The sequence below is a fragment of the Schistosoma haematobium genome, chromosome 1 (genome assembly GCF_000699445.3).
Source record: "Schistosoma haematobium chromosome 1, whole genome shotgun sequence".
In the NCBI taxonomy this organism is placed as follows: Eukaryota; Metazoa; Platyhelminthes; class Trematoda; order Strigeidida; family Schistosomatidae; genus Schistosoma; species Schistosoma haematobium.
Genome location: NC_067196.1, coordinates 86,311,019 through 86,329,790, shown reverse-complemented (window position 1 = coordinate 86,329,790; position 18,772 = coordinate 86,311,019). Strand labels below are relative to the sequence as shown.

At 33.1% G+C, this 18,772-nt stretch overlaps 1 protein-coding gene across 1 annotated transcript in view; it reads left to right on the top strand.

Moving 5' to 3' along the window:
- Positions 1-1,294: 1,294 nt before the first annotated feature.
- Positions 1,295-18,772, top strand: part of CDK15 (Cyclin-dependent kinase 15) — a gene marked incomplete at its 3' end in the record, with an annotated part of 52,646 nt that continues 35,168 nt past the window's right edge. The window contains exons 1-6 of the mRNA XM_012941147.3: positions 1,295-1,433; positions 1,515-1,586; positions 1,624-1,652; positions 10,991-11,552; positions 15,811-16,462; positions 17,870-18,060. Of these exons, the coding sequence (XP_012796601.3) occupies positions 11,270-11,552; positions 15,811-16,462; positions 17,870-18,060 (1,126 nt within the window). The 5' untranslated portion in view covers positions 1,295-1,433; positions 1,515-1,586; positions 1,624-1,652; positions 10,991-11,269. The remainder of the gene's footprint in view (positions 1,434-1,514; positions 1,587-1,623; positions 1,653-10,990; positions 11,553-15,810; positions 16,463-17,869; positions 18,061-18,772) is intronic.

The following is an 18,772-nucleotide window of genomic DNA, read 5'->3' as shown; positions in this document are numbered from 1 at the left end:
TGGGTGTGAATCTGTTTTTCTTTTAATTATTGAACTAAAATATGGCAAACCACTGTGCTCCGAAGACGTCCATTGAAGATTGATGTCACTTCACAGCGTTTTTCGACATCATTTTCCTAGAGATTATAAGTATGCCGTAAATAGTTCTATATTTAAATACGGAGAAATATAGTTTTCAATCACACATCTGGTGGTGTAACGAGTAACAAGTAAGGTACTTGAAAAATAGTCTGCGATAGCCTACTAAGTCATGTTGAACCATATAAAGTATTCGCTCTTATAAAGCACGTTTTGGAATAGATATTCGTGCATAAACAAGTTACTGGGTGTGGGATGGGATTTAACAGCATCCCAAGAGAGTGGTTCATGTGTCGAGTGGATGTCCATAGATGTAGTAACCCGTGCAACGAAGCTTGTTACCTGGGCGTAAGCAGATACCCTCCAACTTTGGAGTAGTAGGTATCATACAAGAGCAGATTAGAAGCGTAGCCTGTGGATGGAGGCAGAAATTGAAAGCAAATGAGACATTACCCTGGTTTAAACTGGTTAAAAGTGGTGTACTTCATGCCATCACTTAAGATTCCTATTTCCTTCTTCACGTTACTCTAATACCCAAACTGCTGAAGCCGTCTATACTATTGTCTGTAAACAGTACCAATATTTAGATAACGCTACAAAGAAAGGCATATAACTTAAATCTCTAAGCTGATTTATACAGGTTAGATAGAACTCTAGTTGACTTTATATTGAGATAGCGTATCTTCAGTGATTATTTTAGTGTTAGAGGAAGGCAAAATAATTCATTACGTCGGGACTTGAAAGCAGACACCGGAGGAACGAACAGAAACTGAAAACAACTAGAAAGGATTGTCCAGGGCAGATTTAGATGGTGAATGAGGATAAGCGGCTTATACTCCTCCACGAGGGACAACAGGTATATGTAAATAAGTCGTTTTACCTTTCTGTTCTCACCAGAACTAATAAACTGTGCAGCCACTTAAAGCGGCTCCCAACACTAAGGCAAAGCAAACAAAAAGTAAAAGCTGTTTTGCTGCCGAATGGTTTAACATTGAAACTCTATGTTCGTATAACTGATTTGAATCCTACCAGTGAAAACTTTCAATATGAGGTTGGATCACTAGAAGAAAAACTGTGAGAATTCACACAGGTTAATCCGCTTATTGCTGAAGACTTAACACTAAAAAGTTGGTGTTATCTTGATATATAAGCTTTGTCTTATTGAACCCAGTCTCATTTCTGGATTTGTTTTTCCGCTTGGAAAAAAAACTTTGCATGTGCTTTAGTTTTAAGCGCTCCTCTTGAGGGGCTCTCTGGTTTTATGTCTTTGTCCCGTGGAGTAATGGCAGAAAGTGGGTTGGAGGTTGGGCAGACTAGTCAAGAACCCATTCTTCATAAGAGCTTGACACTTAAAGGTAATAAACGGATTTAAAGTTAGCATTGGTTTTATTAACATGTTGAAAACATGTATGATTATATTTTTATCCCTTTAACAGAAAAACCAACTTCAAAGCTTCGTATCCTCAAAAGAATCCGAAAGCGGTTATCATCATCTTTTGGGAAATTAAGTAAGTGCCTCATTGTTTTCAGAGATGTAACTTACAGGTCCTAAAGATGGAATTTCGAGCCTCGAAGTAAGTTAACTTGATCTGATCATTAAAGTATTTCACTGTTTGTAACTGAGGTTAATTTATTTTTTCTTCTTGGACCGTCAAATAGATATGTTTTCCAGTTATGTGTAAGTCATGTGTTCACTTATGGCGACTCTGAAAAATCATTCATCTAATAACTATCACGGACTATTTCCAGTTTTAATGAATACTTTCGAGCTTCTCGAAAGTTTTAGGGTAAGAATTGATTTACACACGCTTTGTCGTAAGGTAACCATGACCTATTGGGAGGAATTCACTGGCTTTTCTTGTGCAATGATTTCCTCATTGCTTGAACTATTATTACACAGTGCTTACATTGCAAAATATTAACCAATCAACTTCAAAAAAGCTTGATAATGCTTTGGAAGTGCTTTTATGTCATTATAAGTATAGTTTCACAAGCTGAAGACTTTTTTCACCGGATCGATGTGTATATCTCGATGTCCAACAGTTGCCTAATTTTCCATTATTATCACACTGCTTTTAGAGGGTACTCAAAATCTCTGAGTGTAGGACATGTAAAGACTGGTTGTTTGTCTTATTCATTTTGGGAGTGTAAAACTCAGGTAGGTAATCGTCTGCAAATATGCTCTTTGAAACTGATGTGTACAAAATGTCGAGATTTTAGCATCCAACTACTTGATAATGCATTTTCTGCTAGTTTTATTGTTTAACGTAAATTTGTATCTGCAACAAAACAAGTATATAAATATTTTTGGATTGCTTTTTTTATCCGATTGTGATGAGTGGCAAGCACACCGATTTCTTTGACTATTCTGTTTTTATATAAGTTAGTAAAACTAAATATTGTTCGTATTCATGTTAAGATTACTCTTTTGTAAGTGTGACTCGTAACGTATTGCACCATCAGTTGCTGTAAAGTGATCTCCCTAACCTCGTGAATCCCAACTTATTTGCTTGTTTACTATTCACAGGGAGTGTTTAACTCGGTGCTCATACTGGCTTCTAAGATTTCACTCCATTACATAGACATAGATGTCAATGTGCTCATAACCATTAAAATAGGACTTACTTAATTATGAAGTTTATCACCAACAACATGAGAATTTAGCTTGCCAGATTGTTACCCAGTCAATGATACACGGAAAAATGTATTATTGTTGTAGGTCTTTCTTACTGTTAAACATTGTCAACAACGGGTACAATCATATAATTTTGAAGTCCTGCTGCAGTAAATTTATGGCCACAGGTTATTGATTTTTCAGGCATCATCAAGTCTATCCCACTTATATAACAAATCGTCAACTTCAAGAACTAATATCACATCTTAGCTTAGTCACTCTGCTTCCTTTTTTTACTTTTTTGTCATTCAGATCCGGTAAATGTTCCATTTCTTCTAGTTTGTGACTGAAATACTAGGGCACTTATACTGATGATAGGAAAGTACGATATCCCTGTGTCGATTCTTCTACTCCAACTAGGTATTAGTGCCCAACGTCTTACGTATCACAGAGTTATACAATAGGCTACTGAGTTGTTGCCACCGTCATTTTCTCAAGTAATATGTTGTCGATCGTATGGTTTTAATTTTCCGGTTGCAAAACGATCAATAAATCAGTGGTGGAACATCGATTTTGGTTACTGTCCCTCAAAAATAAGCTTATAGATCGCCTACATGATCAAATAACTGATCTCGAAGGGAGCATAAATCAACAAATTGCGCACGCAAATTTGTCAAAAACTCGGTGTTTCATGTCTGGACTCTGTAAAAACGTGAAAGCTTTTATTCTACTGTTGTCCTAATACTTATAGCTCCTAATGCTTAGTAAGAACACTTCTAATGCTTCTAATTAATTGTTTTAATCACCCTCACTTTTTTATTTATTCCTCAACTTTATCATCTTCGTCAACTGGACAATTATCTTTCATACATTTTGTTTCATCTTATTAGCTTTATTTAGCCTACAGTTTGTTACTTAGCACTCTTGACACTTGAAACTCCCTGTCGCCTCACCCCTCAAACCTATTTGTTTTTTTACCAAACTATTTTTGTTAAATTATTATAAATACAATTGTACAGCTTAAGTAACTAAAGTCTTCAAAAGGAAAAACTTTCTTCACTTAATCATTTTTACAATTGGTCAATTCAATCTTGAATATCAACAATAGACGTCCACTTACAAGCAAAAGTATTCATCTTCCTTATTTGAGTGGTGGTGCGGAATGTAAATCACTGGTGCATGTGTTTTCGTCGCGTCTCTGTACGACGTTGTCGAATCAGACTCAAGTACAGATACTATGTAACCTAGTGTAATAGTTTTAAAATGTTAAAATTACAGGAAACTTAGCAGGAATAGAATAATAAATAGGTCCTTGTGTTCATCAGTAGGGTTCATTCTGTCACAGCGTTTGATTAGTTAATCAAGTTGTTTCACTTAATTTCATCATGTATCTGCGCTTTTTAAAGATGTTTCCACTCCAACGTTTGGCCAAACTAACTTGGAGTAATTACATAGTTAATATAATCTGCTTACCACGAAAATGACCACTTCTGTAAAAACGTCTACGGCATCAGACTGATATCTATTTGAATTCGTAATTTAAATTAGTCTCACTTAGTAACCCAGTTTAGGTTCTTGTGATAGCCAGTAAAACTAATTGGTTGTTGTTACTGTTTTAGATTTAGTGAAGTTTGAATATATGACTCACTGATTAAAAATCAAGTGCTCTAACTTTAATCTAACTGATTCACTTCCTAATAGGTTATAAAATGCGATGCATAAAGGTAAAGTAATGTAACCAGTTGTTTAATACTTACTATTAACAGTCAACATCTTATCTCATTCTACTTCATATATCACTAACTTAATATGTGGCTCTAAAACACATTGACTGCATGACGATGTCCCAGACTAATTGTTTATTCAGTTTCATCAATAATTATTTCTGAGTTGCAGAATTGAGTCAGTGAAAATACTGTTTTGAGATTTTAGGCTGTATATGGGTCTTCTGTATTATTTCAACTTCATAAAAATAAAACAGTGGTTACTGGTTAACTGAAGATAAAGACCGGCAACTATGAAATAATTTTCGCTCAGATTACATAACCATTCATTTAGTAATAGTCAACCAGTGGAAATAACTCATCTATAACATTCGATGGTATGTTGTATTATTGAAGTTTATGGTACACTGTAATGAATTGAAACTCAGACAGAAAAAAAATCAATTTATTTTTTAATGCATAATCACATAGTGGCTTAGTAAAATATGAAAATCATACATTAAATACATTGTTTGCACATATTTGCGTTGTCCGTTACATACTCTATCATTCCTCTAGTTCTGTTGTTATCTTGATTGCTCTCCGAGTTCCTTCCTATTCTCTTCATTCCAATCTTCTGCTGCCAGGCATTCCACTTCCGATTGGTGCCACATACTACTTATATCTGTCAGCGTAAGTAGCATACACCACAATATTATTTCGTGTATATTAATAGAAATCAAATATCGTCCTAATGTGTATGTTATTTGTACAACTAAAACGCCACCTTAATCTTTTAACCATTCATCTAACTATATAAGTTGAAATTCTAATAATTTGTTTTGTTTTGATTAGGCATTTAATGTTGTAACTGAGTTATCTCAAGCACGAATTTAGAAGTAGTAGTGGTGATAAATTTATGTTTTTATTTATGCACAAAGTGTACTTGTAACTTTTTCCGTCAGGTAAAAAATTGATTTGTAGGAAATAAAATAACAAATTTCTTGTGTTGCTGTTTTTCCATGCAAATGAAATCATAACATCATATTGTAAACAAAACTTTCATATATGCCTTGTAAATATCAGTCTATAATTCATACATCTTATGTGCTGTGAGTTGTGCACCCATGTTTTTCTCTTCACTTATAAACGTATGCTTCAATGTATATGAGTGTAGACACAACGGGAAAATGTTATCATATCCCTATGTCAACAAGTGATTTTAAAATTATCATCGATTTGTTTTCCAACCAATGTAGTCTGCCTGAATGGGTAAACCAACCAAATTCAACTAAAAAAGGACAAAATCTACATTCATTATTCAAAGGTATTTTATAAATTTATTCCATATTCAGATCACTCATTGTGGGGTATGATTTTATTGAAAATTATAATCATTAGTTTTGTATTTGATTGACAATGATACTTGTATTACACTGTAAACAGATATTTTCAGACTGGGTTTTTTAATACATTGCGTTCTGCAGCCATACTATTTATGCATTGTTGTCTATGTAGAGAATCAGTTTATATTATCTCCCGATTACTATTCTATTTTTCATTGATTTTATAGCCATCAGTAACTTCAGAAGTAAGAAAAGATATGAAGTCTCCATCCTGAATGGCTGGTTCTCAAGGATATCCTAAAAAATGTCTTTTTCTTAACTATCATCGTCTGCTAGAGCGGCGAATAAACCTTTGGTCTCAATAGTTTACAGCATCACGAGTTGATACAAGCATTGTAGTAGTTCACTTGAAGAGTATAGGGTTGAGATTTCGATTTACTTGGCTAAATCCGAGTTATAAAGCTGTTGATATTCAACTATAATATAAACAAAGCAGTTTGTCTTATTTTCTTTTGTATATTGCGGTCACTTGTGTTCGTATGGATTTTGTACTTCGCATTATGTTTAATTGTTTAAGGGATTGTTAGTAATTGTAAGTATATTTGCCGTGAATATTTTAGATTCTTAACCCTACACCAATTGTATGAACAACTGTCTGTCGCATATTCTAGAAAAAGTATCCAGTCCGTTCTCCCCTATCTGTCTTTTACTACATCAGTTTTTTTTTATTTTTTGTTTTGTTTATATGATTCGTACCGAAAACACACTGTGATGACTCATCTATCCACTTTATGTGGCGAATTTTCTCTCAGTTTCGTAGAAGTTGGTTTATCATTACTTTTTGCCTGAGAGCAGTTAGTTGATGGAAATGCAAACAAAATGTATGTGTGCATGTGTATGTGCGTGTGTGCTAGGATATATATATATATATATATATATATATATATATAAATGTCACTACTTTCTACTGCAGTATTCAGTTGTTAAATTCATTATGGGCTTTCAATTTTTAGTGGAAATCCAAATATTTATCTCGACTGTATTAATCCATTTTTATAGGTGAATGAACATTATCAACTTTATTCTGTGAAATGGTCAGTATTACCTTCATTCAATTAAATACAAGATAGACAACATATACCTTTTTGGTTTAAGTTAATCACATTGACGTCAATGAAAGTTTGTTGCTTAATCTTACCAAATTAGGATATTTCCACGAATTATGTCAGATGCCATTGGTTGTAATTGTTTTGTTGCAGATTGGTAACCAATGTCATATTTGTATAGTAAGGTAGGGAATCTAACCTTTCAGCACAGTGTCGAGTCACTCAAACTAGTGACCACATTTCATCTTGAACCAAATAATTTGGTCAACACTAAAGCCCAAACAAACACGTCATTAGTCGCTTTTAATTAATCAGTCTTTTGTGAATATCCTACAGGTGGTCAGTGGTTAGCTGAATAACTTAATGATAACGTCTTAGACCGAAGCTGAGTAAAGTGATCTTGAATATATCTATAGGGAACATCCGTTTCCTCAAAATTGCTGGTACTGTTTACTGACGAGTATCAACTACAACGAAACCTCGTCCAGGGTCTTTCGTAAAATATCTCCAAACACTTAACTTCCGAGTGCCATTGAACGTCTGGAAAAATTCCCTTCATTCTTAGGGAAATATTTTGACTAAATTAGTGTAATTGTGGTATGGCTTGGTGGTCTGGTTGAATAGCATATGGCTATATGATTCCTCAAAGAAAATAAAGTTGTTTTAAATAGAATTCTGATTTTGGGAACTTATAGACTCTTCAACATTAACATCAACCTTAGTCCACTAACAATTAAGGTAAAACTACTGATCGTGATTCTCTCATAATACTGAATTTGTCGGATTGTTATTGCTCTCATTAATAACAAGTTTAGTGATATACAAAATGTTGGACAACTGACCAGTCACTAATATTATGCCATTCTATCGTCGGTGACATCGTTAAGTAATTTTTTAAATGTTGAACCATTCCAATCACTTGCAGTCTTACAAAAAACTATCTCTAGTTGTGTTTCTAATTTTGTCTTTCTTGTATAAAATAAACTAGTGTTTCGACATTGTAATTCATTCAGAGAACAATTAAAACCCAAGTGATTTGTAAGGTACATACGATTTTGTTTCCGAAGATCTAGACATTTGATATTTCGCTTCTGTTTGATGCAAATGACGTACATTTTAATGTAAGGATAAATTTATTTTCGTAAACAAACCAATTAAATCTAGTAACTGTATTGCACCTTGATCGAAAGTAGTCCATCAACACCACCACTCGATTCCGATACACTCATCAGTCAGTTAGTTATATTATCATTATTTAAACACGTAAACATTGTTACCGAAATATATATGCATCACAATAGAAATGAGGTTGTAATAAGATGTAGAAAGGAAGGTGAGTATAACAAGTATGAACAGAAATTGGTGTATGAGAGTGAAGTAATAATGATGGGAGAGGGAGTTCAGTTAAGAAAAATGCAACCAGAAAGAATTCTTTCAGTTAAAGACGTTCCTCTCACTTATACTCAAAAAGTAAAAGAAAGTTATAACAGGGTCGCCACTGGCTTTTATACTGAACCTTGTCGGTCAAAGTCTCAAGTCACTGTGTTGCACCATCTCTATGACCCCAGCCAGGAAGTCATGAAGGACCAACAAAAGCCAGTCCTGTACAATTTTCTTTCATATCACGACATGCTATAAACTGACCACCTCTCCGCTTTTTTCGACCAGTTTCAGCGTCGGCAAATATGATATGGAATTCACTGCAACGGCATTCTCAGTACATGTCCGAGCCACCAAAGTCACTGTTTCATGATGATGATGATGCTCATTGAATTGTCGTCACTGTACCGAACACATGTTGTCGAACCTCTGCAATACTAACATGGTGTTGCCGCTGGATATCAGCTACGGTGATTGGACACAGAGTCGTCTAACATCATCAACTCGGAGAGGTCAGGTTTCGCAAATATAGAGCAGAACAACTCTCGCCGAAGCACTATAAATCCAGTCTTTTATATCCAGACTCGGTCATAAGACAAAGTAAGACCTAGTAAAAAGATGCATTAATTCAGGTCGCTATAAATCATCCGAGCACACTGGAGAAAAGAGAATTTTTCTCAAAGCACTAACATTATTCTTATTATTTTATCTAATATAATAATCAGTGATAACAAAATGTACTTTTGTCTCTTCTTAAGATGTTCATTATAAGGCTAAAAAAAGTCGCATTACGATTGAGTTGTTTTCTTACCCTCTGAGTGTTATGCATTAGTGTTTTAGTACCGGTTTTTATTCTGTGTATAACCTAATTATAAAAAACAAACTAGTCTAATCCTATTTACTTGAGTATTTTACATCATTGCTTTTATCAATATATAGTGTAATATGGAGTAGAATTAAAGCAGGTATCAAAGTGAAAATTTACCAGTGTACATAGAATATAAATGATTGGTGTTTAGTATTATTAACTGGCATAGCTACCTATTTAATTAACCATAAATCTTATATATATTCCTTGTTTGTTTATCATTTACTTTGTCTTTATATCCTGTTTCTATTCTTTCATATGATTAATACTTTTTCTCAATTCACTTTCATCAGTTTTTCGTTCGTTCTGTTCTGTTTCGTATTTCTTTTTGTGTGTGAGAAATTAGTTTGATCTATATTTTTCTTTTGTTGAATTTCTCGTCATTATCTTCTAATCAATTATTCATTACTGTTTGTTATTAAGACCAATTTTTTATAAGTAACTGAAGTACTCATTAAGTTGTGTGGTAAAACGTAACAATATTAATTAAAAATTTAATATCCATCACACACTTAGACATTAACTGATTGTTCATTAAAAACAAAGATCATTAGACGACTGCTTCTCAGTCCCTCGTTTGGAGCTCATCTAGAGAAAAATTTCTAACAAAAATTATAAGATCTCCATAAAGTCACCTTAGTAGATACTAGTAATAATAAACTTGTTCTTACAAGGATTTCCTGAACTTCTAGTTTGCCACTAAGTTGTGTGAATTTTACTCATGTCAATGATGAATCACATTAAACTTACCAGTCACATAGCATCAGAATCGAGTCATATGAACCATTTGATTCCAACTAAGTGAATAAATGTTATGATACTTGTTATGAAATTTAAAGTTGTTCGATATTATTTCACGAAAAGTTGCGTGTACATGCATCACTAACGTGTCTCAAATTCAAACAACTAGTTAGGTTTCTTTAATTTTATCTGATTCTGTAGTGCTATTCCTTAACGAATACCTATTATTATTTAGCCTTTTGTAATTACTTATTTGTTGCTTGGGTTGTTCCTATTTTTATTTGTAAACTGGTGAATAATTTCAACTGCATAGGAGTGCTAATTTTGAATTCTTATTTATTCAATCAAATTTATATTGTATTCAATTTTTACGGTAATTTCTAAGTGAGATTGTGTTTTTTCACTCTAAGAGGTTTACAGAGATCAGTAATCTACCACTGGGATTGATTTGTTCAAGCTGACTATGTGGGCTATTGGTTATCAACTTTGTGTATTTTAAAAGTGACGTGCTCTTCACAAAAACTACTAACGGTTTTGGTTTTGATTTCTGATGAGGTTGTGATTGATGCTTACTGTTGAGGAGTCCCTGGTTTTATTGTATTTATCTATTCAAAGCATATAAGTTCTAGTACCATGCAACACCGAAATGAGCTACACAAGTGAAATGACAATGTTGTGAAGAAGTAAAGCAGATAAGGGTACTATTGTCGATAAATAAACGAATAACACTAATAGTTAATACGAGATACAGTTAGGTTTAAATACAGCGAAGAAAAGCTTCCTTCAGATAAGGAGTATCATTTCACTAATATGAGAAGTAAACTATAATGGGGTCTTCACTAGCTTCTGTTCTGAGCATTCTTAATAACGTGCCAATTTATTGGGTTGTGCCATCTCTGAGACCCCAACAGAGGTGTCATGATGGACTAGTGAATCCATGACTAGGACAAAATTACTCTAGCATATTTCATCACTCTCTTTGGCAATCCATGATTCTATGTTATTTGTTCTTGGATTTTTATAAATTTGTGATATGTATTTTCAAATTTCTTTTTCTATTTGTTCAAATTAGCTGGTGTTCTTGATAATTTTGCTTCTTAAAGATATAAGCGTGCTGCACCATTAACCATAAAATATTTACATTTATTTTTCAGCAAACAGGAACTCTTGGAGCTCCACCTAGAAGTTTCTCTTCAATGAATATATACGCATTGTCAACCTCCTCGATTTTAGACCCGTCAACAAATTTGGGATCAGGTGGAGAGTTAGCTGATGTTCCTCTTTATTCTTTTGGTCACAATGTCGAATTTACGGTGGATGACTTCCGTTCAGTTTTAAAAGATAGTAGAGGTGTTCGTGTGGATGAAGTAAATAATCTAGTTAGTGGTAGTGTCAGTGGACAAGGTTGTCCTGGTCCTAGTGCTAGACGACTCATGCACATGCAACATCAAAATGTTCCTGCAAACCATTCTGTTAGACAGAAACAAATTTTTTGTTCTGGCACAATGTTTATTCCTGCAAATCAAGCATCTCCAACAACTAATACGGATGCAGTCTTAACGTCATATGATAATTCATCAACTCCGAGAAATCAGATTCACACTACAAGAGCAAATACCGACTCAACACCTTTGTCTTGGGTAAACACAACAAATTCACCAAATACTGTCACTTGTGATTCATCTCTGGGTCCCTCCCTAGCTCGTAGCTTCAAGGGTAAGTGTCAACTATTTTAACAAATATTTATGTTGTATTTATGATTCTGAAACTCAAATTCTCAATATCTGGGTGCATTAGTTGTAATCATTCACAACAAATTTTCAGTTTCAAATTATCTTCTGGTTTCCTGGTTTTTCAGAATGATATCCAACATAATCTATTTTATCATTACTTCCTTTCTTACACCTGTTACCCCTTGTGGAGAACCATAGGCCGCCCATTAGCTCCATCGAATTTTATCCTGGACAATCCTTTCCAGTTGTTTCGAATGACCATTCATTCCATCTGTGTTCGCCTCCAATCCCCGATGAAATGTGTTCTTTTGACTGCTTCTTTTCCTTTTACCTTATTGATTCCAAAATAGAATTTTCTTCGTGATGCAGTTTGATGATTTCCACTATGTCTGTTCTATCCATTGTCAGAGTCTTTTCCTAAATTCCTCTTCAGCTGAAAGTTGGTTTGTTCTGTCCCAAGGTTAACAGTCTTAGTTCAGAAGATAAGTTAGTAGGCGTCCTGCCAGAATTTTCTTACACATCCATAAATGTAAGATGAATGTCTTTAACTTGAACAAAATCTAAATTGTCTCGTTTGTATTGTCACCTAAACTATCTCTACTGTTATATACTGTGCTTTTTTAGAATTTACTACTTTTTCGTCACAGTGTTATCCATACTTTATGTGTATGTATTCTCTTTTTTGATTCCCAGTCTCACCAGATTTTATATGTTTTAATAAATAAATAAATTCACTTCAATCTAATAAAATCATAGTATAATTTATATTATTAATTTTGATTGATTTCCAATAATTCGTCGTGACAGTTGACAGGTTATAAAACATCTCATTTTTTTCCTTGGATTTTGTGCGTCCTAAGTGTTCGATCTTATTGTTTTCAATATAAATTTCATTATGGAATGTTGTTTAATATTTGGTTTGTTTCAATTATCACTTGACTTTAGGCTACTTTTGTAAGTTATACTGTGTTTGTGTTCATAATTGTCGTGTTTTGCACAGTTTTATAATGCACTTCCCATAGTTATATAGACAACTTATAACCATATCATTAATATTCCTTTATCGTTTTCCCCTTTCAATTGTGTTATTGATCGATATCCCGTATGCTCATTTTATTTTCTTTGATACCTGTTAGGTTGTAGATTATTAATTATTAGATCTTGTATTCAAATGGTGTTACTCTGGATAGAATATTTTTCACTTTTTATAATAAATTACAAAGTTGTATTGTTTTTAATTAACCAGATCTAGATCTATGTACTTGACTGCTAGTGTTTTTCTATAAATATTCCTGTTATCTCTAATAGTATTGTTACTTGAATTCGATTCACTTGATTTTCAACCATACTCTACGCTAAGTTCAAACATTATTGTCTCTATTTCGGTTTGAACAAGTGTCAATTACTACTGACTGTCACACACAAATCCAAGTCTATTTCCGAAACCAAGTACACAAATACATAATTTTGTTATCAGGTTCCATTAATCGACAAAGTATCTAATTTAATGGTAATCGACAAAAAATACACACTTTTTTTAAAAGAAATATTCTACTATAGTGTAATGTAATTCTTGTCGCACGTTGATTGGCAGTTTATTTGTCATACATATTGTTATTACTTTACAAATCTATTTTTCTTCTATCTTCATTGTCTCCCTCGCATTATATTTAAGACGAAAGCACAATTGTATGGTGTTGTTTTTTCGTATATATGAATATTTGCCTATCACAATATATTCTTTTTGTTTAAGACACTACTGACTCCTGAATAAATAATTGGTTAATATTCTTCTTTTGGTAAATGCTTCCCTCCTTTTTTTGTGCAAGACAAAGAATACAGTTTATGTACGCGTGTGTTTGTGAAATAATACTTTTAAAAACAATTAGCATGTGAATATTTAACTATTTTATGGTGCTCTTTTTCACTGCTATTTTATAATCCATATATGTGTGTATGTAGATTTAGCTGCTAGTATTTCTGATGAATAACCGTTTGCTTTTCCGTTGTTAATATTTCAGACTACAATTGTTCAGTTTCTGTTGTTATATGTTTAACCTGCGTAAATTGGTTCGGTATAACATTTAGTCACACGTTATTTTTTTATTTGATACGTGACTAGAAGTGGAATCGAGGGTTGCCATTTCATCCAACTGATGAGTCCCAATTAGAAAGTAAAGCCCATATTAGATTTCGCTGCTAGTCACATACCAAATTTGAATACTTTTCTTTTCAAAAGAACAATAAGTCTTAAATACAACACAAACTTTTCTAATTCAATTGGTTTTGAATCATACTTTTGTGTTTAGAACACATATTACATGTTTATGTAATATGTGTTCTAATCACCCGAAATAATGATTTGAGTGAAGTAGTTGAGTGTGTCGACCGCTTCACTTATCTTGGAAGTCTCATCAGCCCTTGTGGTCTGGTGTGTGACGAAATCTCAGCACGAATACAGAGGGATCGACTAGCTTTTGCCAACTTGCGTCATTTATGGCATAGGTGAGATATCTGTCTATCAACCAAAGGACGTGTTTACTGCGCAGCAGTTCATTCTGACCTACTTTATGGCAGTGAAACATGGCCGGTAAGAGAAGAGAATATTCGTAGGTTACTAGTATTTGATCATAGGTGTCTTCGAAACATTGCTCGTATATCCTGGGACTATCGAGTAAGTAACGCAGTTGTTAGGAAAGGGGTACTAGGTAAGAATGGCAAATTGATTGATGAACTAATGAAAATTCATTAGTTGAGAAGGCTGTGACATGTGTTACGTATGCCTAACCACTGACGAGCGATGTTTCATGGTGTAGGATTAGGTTGGAAGAAAGCTAAACATGGCACAAATCCATGAGGTCGCTGACAAGTGAACTGAGCCATGTTGGCAGGTGTAGACTACCTGGTTGGGGACCGCGAGATGATAGCAACCGATGGTCAGAGACCCTGAATGACATGGCTCAAAATCGTTTGCAATGGCACAGGTGCATACACTCTTTGTGTTCTCCCAAATTTTGATCTCCTAATTCCTCCTTATCTCTTTTTTTTCTCTTCCCAAATTTATTTCACTGGATTATACTCTTTAAATAACATCTCCGAACCCTAATGTTTCCGATTACTGCTTACACTCTTACTACCTCTACCACTATGGGATTTGAATCGACCAGTGCATCTCTGTGCTAATGTGGTATGGCAACTCGAACTGATGTACGTACGTACGAGGTTCTACGTTGTTACTGACTGACTGAGTAATTACATAAATATTTTCTATTGGTTTGTTTGAAAATACTGTTACGAACTGCCAGTATTTCGCTGTACTCAATCTGTATTAATAAAATGTTCAAATTACATTTATGATAAACTATTCTTTAAAGTTTAAGATTTATCGAAAGAAGCATTATTTTCTTTTCTATTTGTGCATATTTAAGGTCATGGTTAATTATCCATTAAATAATATTGTTTTTTTCATTCATAGTGTATGCAAATAATCATTGTTTAATTTGTCATATTGATTCTATTTGCTGTAAATACTATTTGATTATATGCAAAATTTAAGTTAATTATCTGTAATTATTACCAAATCATTCTTTTCAATTTGTTTATTCTTCTACAATTCATTAGATTTTCGTCTAATTTACATTTATTCAAACTAGAAAGGTAAATTAGTTAACTTGGAAAAATGGATTCATTTGAATACATAGTACTTCAAAGCTTCTTGTTTCTCATGGTTACTGTGTATGTGTGTGTGTGTTTGTATGTACGTTTGTGTAGGAAATATTTTTTGAAATTTATTTATTACACCTTAATTTATTTTGCGATGCTGAAGAAACAACAGTTTTTTATGGTTTTCAATATACATTAGATAGGACTGATATTTATGAATCAAAGATATTTGTCACCTTGTTGTATAATTTTTCTTGATATTTTTTTAGTGTCACACCCTTTCATTATTAACTTTTTTACACTTGCTTACCATGATGTATTATGTATTTTTATACCTACAAAAAGCTATTTATTGATGTTAATCTCCCTATGTTGTTTAATTATGGGTTATCGGTTTGAACACATGAATTTCATGCTTTAAGTCACAGTTTTAAAACTGTTTCATATGAATATGTTTAGGAAACCAGTTAGTAGCATAACTAGCCCTCACACAAATACTGTTGCTTTTAGCCTTGTTTTATAAGTTTGAACAAGGTTTTTGGACAGATATTTTTACGTTAAAAATTATCATTTTTTAGATATTTTATTGGGACGAATATATCCAAATCAAGGAGCTGGTACATCTAGATCAGCTAGTTACCGTCGTATTGCTCGTGCACGTTGGCATCATTCCGCTGGTAGTGTTCTTGCTTCAAGTTCCGTTATAAGAGGATCTGGCAGTGAAGAATATTTAACTTCAAACATTAATCGAGATACACTTTCTCATCAGCATTCAGAGGATTTAACTGGTGGGATGAGTAAATCTTCTCCACCATCTAATAAACATAATCCAGCATCTAAATTCAGCAGATTTCGAGTGTCCAAAAGAAGATCTAGATTCTCCTATACACCTCCCGCACATATTTCATCTGAACCTGAAACAGATGTAAACTCAGAAAATCCTTATAGTAATAGTGGGAAACGTTTCAGCCGTCCAATACATCCTGCTCATAGTCATTGTGTTTCATCAAGTCAATTAAAAAGGGATTTTCATGATGAGTCTCCTTTAAGTTCTATGTGTGTAGCGCATGATTCTGACAACCGGTCACATTCAAGACCCAGACCAAGATCAGTTTCTTCTTCTACATCCAAATTAGCAGGAATTTGGAATTCCATCCTATCGGCTACAGCTATCGGGAATAGTATAGTAGTTAAACCTCATCTATTACATCATCCATCCACCACAACAACGTGAGTAATATTCTTACTATGTATGCAACTTTTATTCAAGTATTTCGCATTATATATTTAAACGAAAAATTTAGAACATATATTCGCACTTACATACCCTTTAATTTAGCACAATAAATTTATAGAATTGGTTTGCATTATTTAATTATATTGTTAAAAACATCTACCTGGATTTCAGTTTATTGAATAACTTTATATGTCCTCTAAGCTTTCAAATAATTTCGGATGATTTTACTCATTAATTTAAGTGTGGAAAAGTGTACAGGTATAAATAACCCCAATCTATATTACTGTTCGTTATGTTTGGATTTTATCTTAACATAGATTAGGAAGTAAGTTGGTTAGAGTCAATACTCAATAAAATGCAATCAGACCAGGTTTAAAATTATAATATGATGACTTAGTCCTTTAACAGGAGACCTGCATCAGTACAATCTAATGTTGACTTTTTATTTATTTCAACTAGACCTGGTATTTTATTGTTTATGTTACGAACTGACTGTAACTGGGCAATCATTGGAAATCAAGCAGTTCCGGACAGTTGTTTTGTACGTGGTATGACACTCACCAGTGTTTACCTACAAACCTACTTGGGACTGACCTTCTGGAGATCTCACGCAGTTCAAAATCGTGATTCATTGCTTAATACATTCGACTTTCAACGAATATCTAACTAGGCAGTAAACAAAAATGGATTATATATGTACTTCGGTACAATAAGAAAAATCGTCGCTTGTTAATAATTTTTTGTTTCATGTTGGTTAGTTCTTAATAAACTTTGTTCATCATGAACTGGTGATTCATTCAATTCCAATGAACAATACAAGGTTATTGCTAAATCACACTCAGCAGTACGGATTTACAATGTCATATGAGATTGGACAAAATGATTTGATAACACTTAAACACTACAATACTTTTAAGGCATTAATCATGTAAAAAAAGTAACTAGTTTTAAATATTAACCATGATATTGTGTTAATCCTTATAGTACTGTACAACTTTTCAATTTATGTGTAATACTTAGGCTTATTGGCAGTGATCTCCCTCTCTTTAAAATAGACAGCAGTTTTTTTTCTGATTAGCATAAAGTGTATTTTATGTTGTGCTTTATTCGTTTGCGTAATTTAATCCTGTATTCTGTGTAAAAGCCATTTTTATAAAAAACCCTCATAAATCTGAATTAAATTGATATCATATGTTACATGTTTCATAACCATCACAGTTGTTAAAATACAGACAGCAGGTTTTAAAATGTTACAATCAGAAACAGAATGACAAAAAGGGGGAAAAATACAGTTATAAATTAAGAAATTGTTCCTTGTTTGTTTGTTTGGTTTTCTCTTTTATTATTGTAATCCGATTGAAATTTCCATGTTTTATTCATGTTCCCTCTTTTTGTTTAAGACCAACTACCGTGAAACAAGTGAAAGGACATCGTAATATTTTACGTAATACCCGTCATACTGGTAGTGGGGAAACACAAACTGCTTTAACTAAATCACGTTCACGTAAAACAAAACATTCCAAATCCAATACTGATGTAAATAAAATGAAAATATCTCCAGGTTCTTTTCTTAATCGGCCTCATTCTGAAGGTAATTTGATTAGTTCATGATTAATGGTTATTTCCTTTACTTGATCTATGGCACTATGTCTTTCTTTTAAAGGGCTAATTTGATGTACACTTTTTGATAGTTTTGTGACTAAACATGACTTTTGGTATTTCACTACATATATGGATTTTTAGTATTTGATTTCAGTTATCTCTGATAAACTTCTTGTTTATAATGAAATGAATCTTACAGTTAAGCGTTGTTTCTTACGTAAAGATAACATTTTGATCGATATGTCTAGAAACCATTATCAACTGTAGTGGTTAGAAACTTGATCATCCACCGTCTATTCAGACGTAAAACGTTAGCTTAACATGATAGTAGATCAGAGAAATACTGATAGTTTTCAAAGACAACATATCATTAGTTTGCGAATTCTCTTACAGAGAGCACAGACGTTTTGGTTAAAATCTTTAAGATAATCATTATATATACTTTTTAGGATCTTAGGTATCACAACTGAAGAGCAATCGAAGGAGCTCAAGTGTACTCGTTTTTTTTAAAAGAAACTTTCATCTGGATCTTGAATTTTAGCATAATTTTTTCTGTTATATTCTTCTTTACTTTCGATATTATTGATTTTGACCTTATGGTTTTTAATGTTGTCAGCTTCTTTTCTATAACCTGTTATGGAATATGACTGCTTAGACTAACATAGATTTATATTCTATCCTTCGGTGTTTTTGACTGAATG